Here is a 17,493-nt window from a genome sequence, read left to right as displayed (position 1 = left end):
CCAAAGCTTGAGACCAGGACTCCCTCAGTGCAAGTTGGGTTATGTGCATCTTCTGCCTGGCCAGTGAAACCACCAACATGCATGAAGCCATGAGGCACACAAGTCTTTGAAACCACCATAAGCTCATGTAGGTCACCTCGCGGGTGATGGCAAACTTATTCTGGGTGTCCATTGCCCGTCTGTTGTTGAGTAAACACTGGCATGGAATATATTCTAGTGGAAGACTATGAAAATGAGGCATTGCATGACTGTCAAGGCAGATTTTGCCCATTTCACCAAAAGGCCCAAGTCGTACAGACGATCCATCAGAATTCGGAGCTGAACCAGTGCCACCTGAAGGCAACAAGCTCTCTCCAGCCAGTCGTCCAGGTAGAGATACGCATGGACGCTGTTGACGTAGAGGAAATCTGTCATGCCGCCATCATCTTCATAAATACTCACAGGGCTGAACTCAGGTCAAAAGGTTTGTGCTCTATACTGTAAATGAGAATCCTCCACTGAAAAGCAGAGAACGTTATGGTAAGAGCCCTGTCAGGAAATACATGTATGCTACCTTTAGATCCGCTGCGAAGATCTAGTTTCCCTATTAGAAAGCAGACTGGATCTTCTCCAGAGTGATCATCCTGAATCTTTCTAGGAGCAAATGCAGACTGAAGCCTGTCAATTCTAAAATGGTGTGTAGGCAAGCCTGTATGGTTCCCTTTTTGGACTGCAAATAGATGAGGAAATACCCTTACCTCTCTCCTCCACTGCTCTAAGCTCGAGGATCTTCCTGTTTTCTTCCTGCAGTGAGAGAGAGCAGATCTGCTGCAAGGGACGTGGGAGAAGAAGAGAGACAACCAAAAACGTCTACTCACCACTGACGAGGCTTGTAGGTCTGAGGTGATGGTCCATCAAGAATCGATGTAGAGGGACAGCCGCCCAGACACACAAGTACAGTGGACCGGCCGGGCAATCACTTGTAGGATTTGTCAGCTGAACCAGAGCAGGAGCTTGCTATGGAGGAGGAGTGGGAGAAAAAGCACCCTCTGGAGGTCATTTTCAGCTTCTGAGGAACCTATCCTAATGCCTGGGTTTTGCGATCCTGGAAATTCTGAAAGTGGGAGCGGAACTCTGATTTTGCGCCTTCTGTAGATTTTGTAAAGGATGGCTTTGTTATATCAGATAGAGACTTTGCCATAAGGGTGATTGTCTTTTTCTTGTTCAGTTCATCATCAGCCGAACTATGAAAAAGGGGTATTACCTAAATTGTTCAAACACAATTGTTCGAATGACCTAATTGACCGAAAGTCAAGGGTCCGAATTGGCCTTTGCACAATTGACCGCATATATATTATAATGGGGTTGCGGGGGGTTTCCCCCCGCATATATGTAACAATTGACCTTCACAATTTGGTCAATTCTGCAAAGGTGAATTGTGATTCGAACAATTGTAGTTCGAACAATTCGTATACAACCGAAAAAGGTAGACACTATCAAACGGGGCCTCATGAACTTTATATTGCACCCTCTTGATGAATTTAGTAGCTTGCCTCTTTGGCTGCCTGAATATATCAAAACGAATGGCTATGCCTTTTACCAAGGTGTCTACCTTGGTGGGCCGCCTTCTCCACAAGAAACCATTGAGTCTGTCTGTCAAGCCACCTCTGAATTGTTCTTGGTGGCCTACTGGGATGCATTGTTCGAACTCTTAGAGCTCTCTAGAAGCTCTAGTTGGCTCACCAGAAGTACCTCAACAGTAGCTTGTCTTAGCTGAAGGGTAGAATTAGAAAATAAATCGTACTCCCTAAAGCGCTTCGAGCCTTAGCCTCTTTACTGAGGACCTGAGATGTGGTTGACGAGGAAGAGGGTGGTCTGAAGTATAAAGTCACTACCCCTATCACAGAGGATGGTTGAGGGCAAGAAGAGAGGGTGGCTTCCACTAATTAAAGAAGCCTGTAGTGCATGTCAATCCTTTTGTTGGTTGACGAAATTGATCTGGTAGTCAATCGAGGTACCTCAGCCTTGCAGGTGTTTGTTTTAGCCCCAGGCTGGGCAACCTTGGGAATTCCCCAGTGACTTAAGATCCTGGGCTGGGAACCTAGGAGCTTGCATAGTTATCCAGTATAGTCCCCTTTTGAAGTACCTCTTGACGAGTCCTGGTAGCATTGGGACCAAAGTGATTCCTCCCGAAACCAGAGGCTCCCAAGAAGAGATTGGCACACCGGTATACAGCTTTTATTCTGGATAAAGTTCTCGAAGTGAGACGTCGCTTGATGCCGAAGAAGTTCGCTCCAACACAGGAGACCTCGACCGAGCAAGAGCACTGACCGCGTGTCGCACAAGACGCAGATGTCCCAGTTGTGATCAGGCCCTAAGCTCTCAAGAAAGAGCACCTGAGCATCCGTCCTGTGTAGTGACGCCAACACGAGGGACACACATAGCAAACTCCTTTTACCCCGGCATAGGTGGTTAGACAAAATGACAGCAAAGGCCGAAAGAGGCGGGAAAGAAATCTGACAAGAAAAAAGTGGATGCATCTGACCCAGAGAAAATGTTTAATGTGTGCAGCCAGGGAAGTGCCATGCGGAGGGAGGGCTGAGGCTGCACATTTTCCTGGCATCACATAAAAAAAGCAAGAGAAATGGTTGCGCAGCAAAAACGCTTTAGTACCATCCAATTGGATGGAAGGACCCAGAAGTATTTTCAAATTTAGTGAATCAATATGTCCTATATTGCTTTGTTGCAGGTATCTTTAAATTGTCTCAGTTTCGTGCGTCTCACTGAACACTTACACAAGACACCACTGAAAAACAGAGAAACAATGATATTTGTAATGTTTGATCAACAAAGTGTAGCTGACTACCAATAACATTACAAAAAGACAGCACAGGAGAAAAGGAGGCGAATGCCCCAGAGCTGCGCAGATTTGTAGCTGCCACACTGTACCTGAATCTGAAAGCCTAAAACTGGAGCATGTCTAAGATGCTCACGTGCAAAGGCAAATGTTTAACGAGTAGCTCAAAGATTTGCTTAAGGGCATCACAGAGATGCTCAGGGCAGGTGCACATCTGAGATGCTCTTGAACATGCCCTCACTTTTTCCAGTGCAAACCGTCAGAACCTGACCTGTATGTTTACTTGACAAATAAAAATGAAGAAATAGAATATCTTCAGTCGGAAACACAACAGGAATCTAATGAAAAGACTACCGCTGCTGATTACTGCAGTGTGCAGAGCCAATGCACTGTATCGCCACCATCACGGTTTCAAATCCTCTGTTGAGGTATCTATTGTAGAGGGTAACTATAAACATAAGGGCTATATTCCCACAATTGGTTCCAAGAGACCTCTGATAGAGGGCAGCGAAGCTCAAGTAGTTTGTCATTCACGGTATGACGTTGTTACATCGCCAACCTTTTTTTCGCGGAGTTTTTTGCCGAAAATATTCGGACGTAAAAACTAACATAAAAATATTGGTGGGCGGTGGGTAAATTGATATAAGGGGTAGGTGGGTGCGGGGAATAAGGACTAACTAATAGGGAAAGGGGGTTTGGGGACGGAGCCCCACCAAAATAATAAAAATAATATCGAATCGTTTTATCTGCAGTAATTATTCAGCAAAACACCTGGCGATGGAAGAACATACAACCATCATTCAGAAGCACAAGGTGAAATGAAGCCCATTGTTGATAGGTGGAAAACTGATATTTGATGTTGTTTATAGTCCCTCAATGCCCCTTTTGCATCCCCGGGCTGCATACATGGACAAGAAGTACACATGGTGGATGCATGAGGTCAGAGGCATGCATAGGCAATCTTGGTCAAAAAATAAAATACCTTGCGGTTATAATACCCTCCCCCATCTTCCTGTAGTGTCACTCTCCTCCCGTCACACATCACTGCAGGTGTAGAACAAATTCCATGCTTCCATGCTACCATGTCATGCCAGTGGAGTACTATAAGTTTGGTATTCCACTGGCGTGATGTCATAGCAAGAAGATACATCATTTACAAACCTCTGTGTGCTGACGATGTCACTGTAATACCTATACAATGACGAAAAGCGGGCCTGCTGAGCACCACAATGACCAGTACTATCCACTAGGCCGATCCCTCAAGTAGTACACTGTGCATCAGCGGGCAAAAGTCACCCTATGGGCCTAGCCAGTCAAAGCATTTCTCCCTAAGGTTTAGGATGCTGGATACAGGTTCTAAAATGGTAATGGTGAATAATCATGGTGGTATTCCAAAAATGGATGGCAACACGCAATGTTCAACTGTTTGTATACATAGCCCTTGCGTTCCCCAGGGGAGTTTTATGCACTGGAGCACTTTAAGGGTCTTGAATCCACTGACCAGGCCACTCAGGCCTTTCAATAGATACACATTTGGGATCACAAGTGTAAAACCTTTCACAAGCCAGTCCTGCTCAGTGTGTGCACCATGCATAGGACAATGTCCCTACCATGGCACTGCTGCAGCCTACTCAGAAGGTCTGCCTTAACTAAATGTACTCACAGGAACTGTGCTTTAGTGTTGGCAAAATGTGCTGCTTTCGCAAATACTCCCTTTAACACTTAATCATTACTGCCTAATTGCGTTAGATGCTAATTCTATAATTAAATTCACTCCAACAGATCAAATATTATCCTCGCTTCTTGACAACATCTCTAGATGACAGTGCCACACTCATTTGCCAGCTTTCAAATGAGTCAGATTGCAATGACATTGCTGGCACACCTTGAGTGCCCCCTCTGAAGAGTGTAACATAAACATGAAGGTGAAACTATTTGATTCGTAAGCAACAATGCTGTGTGAGGGGGGTCCTATCGGGTGATAACCTATCATTTAATTTCATAGGCCACAGCGAGGTGAGGACCTTTACCAAGAGAAGTGGGCAATTACCATTCCAGTACACCACATCATACATGGCAATATTGACATTAGTACACTACGGTAACGTCTGTGTGGGGAAGAGGGAGTAACCAGGGGGTTTGCAGGGCACGCCGTAGGCTCCAGGAAGACCCCTCTTCCACCTCTTCCATTTTATTGGATGCCTGAAGAAGACAGCAGAGGGGGGTGGGGGTGGAATCAGAGGCAGGTACGTTATAAAAATGTCTCTGAGAAGCAAGAGGGAATGGTGGTGCGAAACGGAGAGGTAAGGGTAGAGCCGAACGAGCCAACACGCTGCTCGGAGCACAGCCATGTACCATTAGACACTGCCCACTTACCAAGCAACTTGATTGGCTAGTCCCAGGTCATTACATTTAGAATAACTATCTTTGTGGAATTGAGTGAAAAGTATCAGCTCTCAAACTGTTAGACTCAGGTACTGGTTTTATAAAGATAATAAGCAAATAGTGTCTCTGTGTAAGTTATGCATATATATCTACAAAGTTTATTTCAGGGGTATCGTTATTTATAGAAAATGTAATAGTGAAATGTATTGCACTGGAGCTCCTTTCCTGAGAAAGGGTTCCCAGCAATATAGCCCCAAACGGTGTCCAGTCAAAGGATCGAATGAAGAGAATCGAATGACAAAAGGTTCGAGTCAAAAGGACCGGAAAAAAAAGGTGAAATGCCTTTTTTTAAATGTATACTTTTTTTTGGGCTTCCGTATAGGTAGAAAAAGTGTTTTGTACACCGAAAACGGGTTTGGGGGACTCCCCTCCCGCCCCCCCAAAAAAAAATGTGACCCCTTTTTTTGGTCCTTTTGACTCAAACCTTTTGTCATTCGATCCTTTTCATTCGATCCTTTCATCTATAACCGCTCCAGACCATAGTTCTTAGCTTAGGAATCACTACAGAGAGGCTACATTTATCTAAAAATAAATAAAGGGAATTTCTCGCCTAGTTGGATATCCAATTGGGTGAGAAAATCCATTTGTTTATTACATAAACCATACAATTCCCGCTTAGGATCTGTAGAGTACAGGGCTCACCACTAAAGCGATCTCTTGGTGCCGATAATCTGGATATCAAGGACAGAGTCCATTAGTGTCAATTTGCTGGAAGAGACAGGTTTTTCGAACTTAATGGAACGATAAGGGAACAGGGAACTGATGGGCACCTGCGCAACACAAGGAAAAGTAAAAGTCTAGGAGAAGATTGTAAGCATGCTCAATTGAGAAAAGGACCAGACAGTAAACAGTAAAGAAAATGGTTTTTTTTCTATCTGCTTATTTTCATTAATACAAGCTAAGCAACATGAGTGACACAGCCTGGGCTTACGGGAATAACCCTGAAAGGCTCAAGATTAGAAAACGAAGCAATCATTCATAATAAGATCGGTGACCTCATAGAATAGAAAACCCTCAAACCCCAAGCAATGTTTTAGTCTGGTCTAAATGCTATAGTCACCTGGATGTACAATTATTATATTATGGTATTTGTTGAGCGTGGACCTAGCTTCAAGAAGCAACAGAGCGCGTTTTCAGAGGTAACAACAGAGCAGATATACAGCGGGAGGTACGATACAGACAGGCACAGAGGAGAGGTAGAGTTGTACAGGGTTGCAGGAAGGAGAGGGGCGGACAGCGTCTAGGTGTTAGGTGGTGTGGGGAGCGACTTGATGTCCTAGGAGATGGCTTGTTTTCTGGTCCTTTCCTTTTTGCAGCATCAGATTTCAAGTCTGCACATGTCGTGGCTTCTGGTGGTACGCTGTCTGCCCAAAATGCTGAGTTTCTCAGTGAGGTGGCTGGTTGACTTGAGGGCGACTGCCTTATAGATGATGCAGCAAGACTTGAAGGTGATTTGTGCAAGCAGTGGGATCCAGTGACGGTCGATGAGGGTCGGGCGATGTGGTCGTATCTGCATAGACCCTTGATGAGGCATGCAGTCGCGTGTAGGACAATTCTCAGGGACACATGGAGAATGACGGGAGGTCTTCGAGGAGGGCATTGCCCCCATCCAGGTGGGATAAGACCAGTGGTTGAACGGTGGATCTAAAGCTGTCCAGAGGGAGGAAGGGCTTGACTTTCCGCAGGAGAGAGAGCTGATACCAAGCTGTCTGAGTTTTGTTAGCTATGTGTGTCTTGAAGGAGAGATGTTTATCGATGTGGAACCCAAGGGACTTGGCACAGAGCTCGAGTGTGAAGACCTCAGGGCTCGTGGTTGACAACCAGCTCTGTATGTCTGAGTGTATCGTGTTGTTGGTGAGGAGTAGCAATTCGGAATTAAGACTACAGGACACATCACAATAAAGGAAACGTGAGGAATGTCTACTAAATAATGTAGTGGAGGACAGAAACATGTTGGATTTCACATTCATCTCAAAGATAAGATGATGATGATGAAATACAGCATAGAAACAATGATGTGTTCAATCGGAGGTGCGCAATTCATGATTAAGGCATATGAAAGATGTGTGAATGTACCACAGAATTGATTGAGTAGATCTGAAGGCACAGGTGGTAAAAGGAAAACATGAATTTATGAACACTGAAATTTACAACAAGAATTATATTTGCACTGCCATAAGCTAAGTATAAATGTTGCTGTGTTAAAAGATAAATGTGAGTATTTTAGAGCAGTCAAGTCAGGATGTTTACTGATCTAGAAGGAAGTCTATATATTTATATTATATTTTGTTTTGTGGCCATTATATTTTGTTTTGTGGCACAAGAATGTTCAAGTTAATATAATAATCCCTCTCAGATTGTGTTTGAGAATATGAAACTGCCTCCAGAGCGGCGTCTTTCCTTTCTGCAGCCTTATATCCTACAGAGACCATGAGACCTACTTGGTCAAGCCACACTTTACAGGCGTATGTTGACACAGCATAGACACCCATTACTCTCGGCCTTTATCTTCACTTTGCTGCTGATCTGCGCATGCAAGGTCTTTCCACAAACCCAGTCCGGCCCGGCCAGCATTCACCTCTTCCTCGGTCCTTCCGAGAAGTCACACATTGAATGCACTAATATGCATCACCTAGACAACCCAAATCTACATCGGAAGTGCATTGAAAGTGTTTGACTGTTTGACTACGGACCTTGTGCTGTGCCGCCGAGGACTTGCCATTATAGGCTATTGGCTCACGCAGCGTGGTTCCAGTGCACAAGAGGAAGGATTGTGTGCTGCCAAAACACCCTGCCTCTCGTCATTGTGGGAAAGAAACAATCACCGCCCCGCCCCATCAACAGCTCCTCCTCCACTCGCTGCTTCTGATTGGTGGACAATTCAACAACTACTCCAGTCACGCGCACCGCGCGCGCATTGAAAGTGTTTGACGGTTTGACTACGGACCTTGTTCTGTGCCGCCGAGGACTTTCCATTATAGGCTATTGGCTCGCGCATAGTGGACCCAGTGCACAAGAGGAAGGATTGTGTGCTGCCAAAACACACTGCTGCTTGTCATTGTGGGAAAGAAACAAGTAATAATTCTTGTTACCAGCGCTCAACTCTCCTTTGTTCTTACTGTATTTCCCTGCGCTTGTATTTGCCTGTGCTTAGTGCCTCTTCTCGAGCGGCATACTATTGTTAAGCACACCCCCTTTCTTTTTTGTCGTCCTCTCCTTAGTCACCGCCCCGCACCGTCAACAGCTCCTCCTACCCCTCGCTGCTTCTGATTGGTGGACAATTCAACAACTACTCTGGTCACGCGCACGGGAAGTGCATTGAAAGTGTTTGACTGTTCGACAGTGCAGCGAGCGGCTGGCGGATCGGTATAGCTTGTATATGAAAGTAAGTAATTACAAGTGCAATTGTCATTAAACTCCTCACATGCTGTTCTTTAGCTCACCTTCTCTATTCTGATAAGTATTATTTTAGAGTGTGGGGTGCTTAGAATTGTTGTAATACAGGTTCTGACAATGGTTGGGAGTTTACGCAGTGGGAAAAGTATCTGCAACGGAACGCGAAATGGATGGTCATACCATCCCATATAGCCTCCAATCACTGTCTGTTGAACCTAATGATGATGCAGGCACTTGTCTGGGTATACGGGTGGATGTTCATGCGGCCTTAGGATTCAATCATGATGACCCTGTATATATAACACCATTTAAAGGGAAAAGAATCCAAACAAAAAGCACCATTTGCCAATAATGTAAAGCACGTACAAAAAGAAATCTCAAACGTCTCTATTATGGCTCCTGCGCTTATTAATGAATGGGAAAAGCGTTATCACATTTCCCTAGGTTCCAGATCTCCGGCAATAATTCTTCCCTCTGAAATTGTAAGCATATATTTACATACTCTCGACGAAGCATCTCATGGTGCTTTATCCTCAGAACACGACAGAGTCCCGATCCCCTCACCTTTGGGCCCTTCAACTAGTTCTCCCTCCAATCAGACAATGGGGGACCTATCTGGGATAGGTACGACGAGTAATCCAAACACTGATATGATTGGCGAAGAAGATACTCACTAACCCGTTAAAGAAGGTGCAAATAACAACTTTAGTGCTGATGAAACTAGTGGTCCCAATGGAATGAATAGTGGGGAGAAATATGCATCATTCCCGGTTATTATATCTATCTTGAATTTATTGGACAAAGGGCACAACCTCACTCATGTCTACTTGAATTCAATGAAGGATAATCTATCAGATTTATCGGGGAAAATATGCAAAATTGAGGGTTTTATGTTGGCCTATGCAACCTGCCAATCAGAGAAAATGACGATATTATACTCTCATATCGAGAAACTGACACAAGTGGCAGCTTCAGAGAAGCATGACTCACACACTCGGACTGAGGAAGTATCATATGCGAAAGCACTTAAATCAGGGGAGGCAACTCCGCCTATAACGGCAAATAGCCCCTCTCCTATCCTATAAAAGCTTATCCAAACAACTCATACGGCAGGATCCAGTTATATAAATCCCATGGAGCCTGAGGACCATCCTAATAGCCCCACCCCACTTGTTAACTTGATGGCGAACACTGACTCTTCTTCTCTCGATATGGAGAGCAGTGGTCTGCCTGCAGGAAAAGCTGTCGGTTTTGGTAACACTGTTTCAAGTGTTGGAATGGAAGAAAATCCCAAAGAAGATTCTGCCACCAATTTTTTCTCTCAGAAAATAAAAAGGCCACAGGCAAAGGCGCTAAAAAAAGAAAATCAAAAAAAGAAAAAAAGTACCTCTCAATCCACTCAAGAGCTTCCTAGACATAAAAAAAACAAAAACAAAGGGCCAACAAAGTACTGCAAACAGTGTCCAAGAGAGAAAGACATGCTGACAACAAAATGATTCAGTGAATGAGTTGGTGATTGACTTATCGCAACTTAACAAAGAATCAAAAGCACTTCTTAATCTCGCTTTGCCTCTTCAACAGAAATTAAAATGCTCTGGAGGAAAGGATACAGAAATGCATGACGATTCAAAAATAAATGTTACTCATGATAATGCAAATCTCTAGAGACAAGGGCGATTATCTACTTATTATCCAATAGTCAAAAACAAAACAAGTAGAAATGAAAATTTGCATGATGATAAAATAGACAAGTATAGTAAACGTAACTCTTGTGGTTCCCAGATTGTTGTGGTCTCTAACGATCACACAGGCCCCCGAGACATTACATCAGGTAGCAAACATAGCAATGATGTGAAAGTCGAATGTAGGGGGTCGCATGACAACTATGAAACTCCACAAGCAATTACAAGAATTATTCTAGAAAATATCAATTTTCCCGTACCTATACAGAACAAGAGTGACACAAATCTAAAAAGAAATACTACTTTAAGTTCCACTCAAGAGGAACTGGAACCCAATATCCATGAGCAACAATCACGGAAAAACTTTGGAATAGAAACGGATGAAGTCTCCTTTAATAGAGAGTCACGCTACATTATGGGATGGCAGAGTGACCCCAAAATGAATGGGCAGCAAAGATTGAATAGATCATTTCTATTTATTGTGCTCAAAAGGAGTCCACAGTTGCGAACACTACATAATGATGACATTAAATGGATCAGATTAGCAAACCAAAACAACTTACGTATGATTTGTGCCACACAGTCCCTAATTATAATGAGGTTGTTGTGGGAACATAGCAAAGACTTCGAACTGCGGGGTCTAGAGCTATCCCTATTTAGATCCATAGAAGAAGCTGATGCCTTCTTGGACGAACCACTTGCACCTGCCCAAACTTCATTAGCAGACAAGAAAAACTCGTCTAGTTCAGACCAGGCTGCATTTCATCACCCAGATCTCTGCACTGGTAGGAGCAGCCTCCAACCTAACCCGGCTAGCGCCGCTGATGAATTCTATAATAGACATGGCTGCAAAACAAAAGGAATCCTAATAATTGGAACTTAGGTTCATCTCATGGAACTGCTGTGGGATGAAAAACCTTAGCGACTGGCTTAAGTTCTCGGAGTGTGTCCAGTCCCTTATACAGGAAACAATGTGTTCAAACTTTATTGTGGTTGATGGACATGACACCTTTAGTGCACCTGCACGTCAATGTCTGGTTGGTCGTCCATCTAGTGGCGTTGCAATCTTAATTAGTAATTCAATCAATCACAAATCGAAACTTGTATACACCGCAGAGGGCATTTTGGCTGTTGAATTTAATATTATAGGACATCTTCAACAGTTTTTTTTACTGGTATGTGTGTACTTTAATCCAGCGACATCATCTTTAGCAAATGTTTTGGATACACTAGATGTGATCCTCCATGTTGCAACTGAACATAATTCCAACTATATGATATTATTTGGAGGAGACTTTAACTCTAGTTGTCTTAGTTTCGGGCAATGTGAGTTGAACTCTCCTACAGCCAAGCTTAAAGATATATCTATCAATAGAGGGAGGAAATGGAATCAATACTTTAGAGATTGGAACATGTTGCAGGTCGATTTCGAACCAGGTTTGCATAAAGGTACCTGGAGTAGAGGTGGGGCGGCTTCATATCTAGACTATTTTTTCATCTCTGGGGGCTTGATTGGCCGATTGAACAAGATAGTCATAACCGTCCCTCCTTACAGTGATCACGTCCCTATCCTTATGACCATCAGACTGTACTCCTCTTCCTTGGAAATAAAGTCAGCACTTAAAATTGTAAAGATTAAACAGGCTCAAACCTCAGTGGGGTGGCATCCCCTCACTTGTAGACAATTGACCTACTTGGTAAATAGAGATGTCTGGAGGGTTCCTGAGGGTGGCAATATACACCATAATGCGTTCCTACGAGAAGCGTGGAATGCTCTTATCATCAAAAATCATATACTTTCAATAACAAAAAGTGCTGGGTTCATTTCTTCTAGACATCTACACCCATATAACACCAAAATAGCCATCTTAAAACGTGAGAAAAATCTGTGCCTAAGGAAACTGTTGAAACTAAACCTAACAGTCGACTGTTATGTCCCTTGTAAGCAGCAAATGTGTCAAAAATATAGAAATGAGACAAAAAGTATAAAATATATGACTAACTTAATTTCTAATCAACGTATAATGAAAGTACTAATAAATAACGATACTCGTCATTTATGGTCTATCATCAACGACAACAACAAACATGAGCTTCATGATTAAAGTTGCTCTATTTCAGCAGAATCTTGGAAAACAAACATTGTTGAAAAATTCAAATTACCAACTGTATTTCGATACTCAGACTCAGGTATTTTAAGTGAACTCTGTACTGATGATCTGACCTTCCCTATGGAAGACATAGTGGATGCTATTAAAACTCTAAAGCCGTCCAAAGCAGCAGGCCCTGATGGTCTGCCTTCCAGCATATTAAGGCATGATCCGATCTTCTGGGCAGCAATCTTACACTGTAAATTTTCAAATATTATGGAATCAAACTCTGTCCCCAAATCGTGGCTCAATGCAATTATTGTCCCTATCTATAAAAAGGGCGACCCAAAAGATCCCTCAAATTTTAGACCAATCGCCCTTATGGACGCATCAGCCAATGTTTTTGCAATTCTGCTACTAAAAAAGATGCAAAACTTCATAGACTTAAATAATATTTACTCCAAATTTGAAACTGGTTTTTAGAAAGAACATAGGAACATCCCTTAATGCAACCATAATTTCTCATATTTTTGCCAAATCGAAACTTCCTGAGACAGGTCCAATTTATATTGCTTCCTTAGACTTAACAAGTGCATTTGATTGTGTAATCAGGGAAGTGTTATGGGCCAAACTTCTTCTACTTGGGTTCCCTAAAAGGCTCATACAATTAATCGCCATGCTCCACAATAACACAACCTTTCAAATAAGAGTCACTAGAGAAAGGACCCTCACTCCTCCAATTATCACCGAAACAGGTCTTAAACAGGGTTGCAACCTTGCTGTCACCCTGTTTAACTTATACCTTTGTGGCATGGACATTTCATTGTCTAGTGTGGGGCTGTTTCCAGTAAGACTAGCGAGTTTAAAAATAGACTGGCTCTGCTCTGCTGATGACATTGTTTTATTTGATGGGACTCCGTCGGGCCTTCAGTCCAAGTTGAACATCTTTCACGAATATGCCATGAAACACAATCTTGCGCCTAATCCTAAAAAGTCTCAAATCATTATTTTTCATAACAAGAAAAAGCTCAAACCTTGCTTCTGGACTATTGCGGGTGCAAGATTAGATCAAGCAAACAGATACCTTGGCTATCCACTGGCGAACGTAAACACACTAAAATCTTGGCAAGAGTTTTTAACAACCAAGACTCGGCCACTTGTGTCAATGATGAAGGTGATATACGGAAAATATTGTAGTTTTCAACGTTGCCACTTATTGAATTCTATCTACTAAAGGTGGAACCTATTCTTCTATTTAGTTTGGATATGTGTCTGCTGAATGTTGACTGCATCCTGAATTGGATCCAAGGGATAATGTGGAAAAAAAACCCTGTGCTTGGCTATATCAACGCCCCAACTCGATTGTTTGCCATGAATTGGGCTTATCATCATTAGCCGCAAAATGGAAATGGCGAAAGTTATGTAAATATGCTAAAATGCTATTGCCTCCTAGAGACTCACTCTATTTAGACCTGAACGAATTGCTGACGAAGGGGGCCTACATTCTATGGAATTGTTCAAAATAAAAATTAATGCAATCTTGGAAACTATCGATGTATCCATCGAAGATTTAAAAACAGGGCTAACCAAAAACAAACGCAAGCTGTATGATTGGGACTGGACCATGACCTTGGACAAAAATAAGGAATATTCCACTTACATAGAATATTCATCGAGACCTAGAAAAAGTGGAACACGACCCTTATATCTTACCAAATGGCCATGTAATAAGGTGAGAAACATTTACCTAAGATTTAGACTTAATCAATTCTCTACTCTCGAGCGCATGCAAAAATGGGATCAGTTGAGACCGTTGAGGGGTGACTTAAGCTGTTGATTCTGTATGTGTAAAGAACAGACAGAAACAATAAAACACCTATTGGTCTACTGTCCTCACTTTGAGGAAAACAGATGCTTGCTTCTGGGGGCGTACACTCCAGCTCAAACTTATATTGCAAGAGACGTATTTTGGGAACGTTGCATGCAAGGGGAGAGCATGCGTTTGATTTTGATTTTGTCATGTTTACTATTCAAAATCGATGAAGTCTTGGCAAATAAAAATTTGAGTTTGAATTTGGTTTCTCTCTAAGAAATATAATGTTGTTAGACTGTCACCAGAAAATGATTTTAAGTTGTATTGATTTATTGTACAGTTTGATGTACAGGGTTAAAGTGTTTTCGCTAGAAAAGTGTCTGTGTTTATCAGTTTGTAATTAGAAATGTATGAATTGTCCATTTGTAAATTGTTTACATGTTGTATTTGAGCCAAAGTAAGGAAATCTTGTTGTGAATTATACTTCTCTTTTATGTTTTGATGTTGTAAAAGTTTATAATTTATATCTAAACTACAAACAACTTTTAAATAAAAATGTTTTAAAAAATCTGCATCGGTTATCCATTCCCAGTGAGTTCTATCCCCTACAATCCTGATCCGCTCCCTTCTAATAAAGGAATTAGGATATAACACAGTATAGTTGATCCCTTACCAGCTTTTCAGCTCTTCCGTAGTAGATCAGTGCCCAAACTTGGTGCAAGGCTGAAAGCTCTTAGCCCTTCTGCGGACCGACTCTAGTAGATTCCTCTACTGATCTGCCTTGGTTTGCTTCTGCAAGTGTCGTCACTGTGCTCCATCCTTGACTAAAGTGTACCTAACCTTTATTAGGTACGTAGACGTGCCTGAGCCTGCTCTAGACAGTGCTAAGGCACCTGCTGGCTTGGTTCAGGGTAAGTACAAGTTCAAACTAAACACATAACCACAAGTTCACTGTTATCACAGACACATTCCAAATGGCACTGACCAGCAGTTCACTAGCAGTGGGAATACTCACGAGAGGGAGAGACTCATGTGAAATCTCTGGCGGAGTCCTCGGAACATGACGAAGGAGTTGGGAGGGAAGGAGCGGGTGGAGAGCTCACAGTAGGGCTTTTCAAAGCTGCCAGAGGGGCAATGGCATTGGAATCCCCCCTCTGCCAAGTTGGTGCACGTCCCGCCATTGCGACACACCCCGGGGAAGCAGAGGCCAACTCCACTGTCCACCTCACAGTTGTCACCTACAGAGAAAGAAGACAAAAGACAGCGCAGGTCAGGACACGGATGAGAATCTCATGTGCAACCAGTGGCCAGAGAGCAGGAACGCTCACATAGGTCACACCATGAAAGCAACTACTGTCGTTTCACCACTGAACGAACACATAACCTTTCTTGACATATCAATTGCGAATGGGAAAATAAGAACTTGCAAAAATAATTTGCTTAACGACTGAGTTCAAAAGCCATGCATGACCCTAACATAGTTTAATTATCTAAAGTTCTCTGGACCAGGTTTACGGCAGGTTCATATCTCCTTATTGCACTCAGATTTCCTCTTGTACTTTATATATTTCAATCAATACCCCGAACCGAACGACTGTAAACTACCCAAAACAATGAACGGAGCCAAATAACCTTTTCATGAGAAGATCATAATTCTTAAATAAAGATAGGCATGTACTATACAAAGCAAAAGGAAGTCTATATCCTTGCAGGCAGGGTCGAAACAGGGCCGGAAGGACATGAGACGATCCTAATTCTAAAATAAAGATAGGCATGTACTATAGAAAGCAAAAGGAAGTCTGGATCCTTGCAGGCAGGGATGAAATAGAGCATGCAGGACAGCACATATGTTTCAGTGCTGAAAAATAATTGCAAAAAAAGGTACAAATAGTATGTTTGGCAAAGGGGAGAATGGCTTATTTGGGGTGGGGTTAAGGGATGATGGGTGGTCTGCACTGAAGAGAAGGAGGAGTAAAACACATGCAACCAGTGTTAGGACAAGGGGAGAAAATGGCAACAAGGTGTAGACAAACAAGGAAAGAAAGAAGGTAGGGAGGAAAGACCAGGGGAGGATAGAAGGCAGCGTGGGGTGCAAGTGGGGGCCAGGGGAGGAAGCGAAGCAAGGTAGGGAAGGACGTAAAAAAGGTTTTCATGGCAACACATCATGGTTTGTTGTATGTTATGTACAATCTAAGAAATGGGGCACAAAATGAAAACAAGAATGAAGCAAATCCAAAGACTATCATATTCAGCTCATTCGGCTCAGGAGAACTCAAGGAGGCCCTGAGTCAAGGCACAGTAAGTCAAGGCACCGTACGGAGAGCGCAAGGAGGCCCTGAGTCAATCCACAGTATGGAGAACGCAAGAAGCCCCTGAGTATAGGCACAGTATTGAGAACTCAAGAAGCCACTAAGTCAAGGCACAGTACGGAGAAGGCAAGGAGGCCGTGAGACAATGTGCAGTATGGAGAACACAAGGACCCACTAAGTCAAGGCACAGTATGCAGAAAGCAAGGAGACCCTGAGACAAGGTAAAGAATGTAGAACTCAAGGAAGCCCTGAGTCAATGCACAGTATGGAGAACACAAGGAGGCTGTGAGACAATGCACAGTATGGAGAACACACGGATGCCCTGAGTCAATGCATAGTATGGAGAACACAAGCAGGCCCTGAGTCAAGGCACAGTATGGAGAACTCAAGAAGCCACTAAGTCAAGACACAGTACGCAGAAGGCAAGGAGGCTGTGAGACAATGCACAGTATGGACAACACAAGGATTCCCTGAGTCAATGCACAGTACGGTGAACGCAAGGAGCCCGAGTCAAGGCACAGTATGGAGAGCGCAAGGATCCACTAGGGCAAAGCATAGTATGGAGTATGCAAGAAGCCCTGAGACAATGCACAGTATGGAGAATGCAAGGAGGCCCTGAGGCAATGCACAGTATGGGGAACGCAAGGAGCCACTGAGTCAATGAAGATTATGGAGAACGAAAGGCGGCCCTAAGTCAAGGCACAATATGGAGAATGCAAGGATGCCCTGAGTCAATGCACAGTATGGAGAACTCAAAAAGCCACTAAGTCAAGGCACAGTATGAGAGCGCAAGGAGGCCCTGAGTTAATGCACAGTATGGAGAATGCAAGGAGGCCCTGAGTGACGGCACAGCATGGAGAACTCAAAAAGCCACTAAGTCAAGGCACAGTATGGAGAGCGCAGGGAGGCCTTGAGTCAATGC

At 43.2% G+C, this 17,493-nt stretch overlaps 1 protein-coding gene across 3 annotated transcripts in view; it reads right to left on the bottom strand.

Moving 5' to 3' along the window:
• CELSR3 (cadherin EGF LAG seven-pass G-type receptor 3) overlaps positions 1 to 17,493 on the bottom strand; it is a 968,624-nt gene that overhangs the window by 452,714 nt on the left and 498,417 nt on the right. For all 3 annotated transcript variants that reach the window (XM_069643335.1, XM_069643336.1, XM_069643337.1), the window contains exon 3: positions 15,278 to 15,500. In XM_069643335.1, coding sequence (XP_069499436.1) covers positions 15,278 to 15,500 — 223 coding nt within the window. The remainder of the gene's footprint in view (positions 1 to 15,277; positions 15,501 to 17,493) is intronic.

This window comes from Ambystoma mexicanum, chromosome 2p, assembly GCF_040938575.1.
Source record: "Ambystoma mexicanum isolate Mex_15411 chromosome 2p, UKY_AmexF1_1, whole genome shotgun sequence".
Lineage (NCBI taxonomy): Eukaryota > Metazoa > Chordata > Amphibia > Caudata > Ambystomatidae > Ambystoma > Ambystoma mexicanum.
This window is presented reverse-complemented; position numbering and strand designations above follow the sequence as displayed.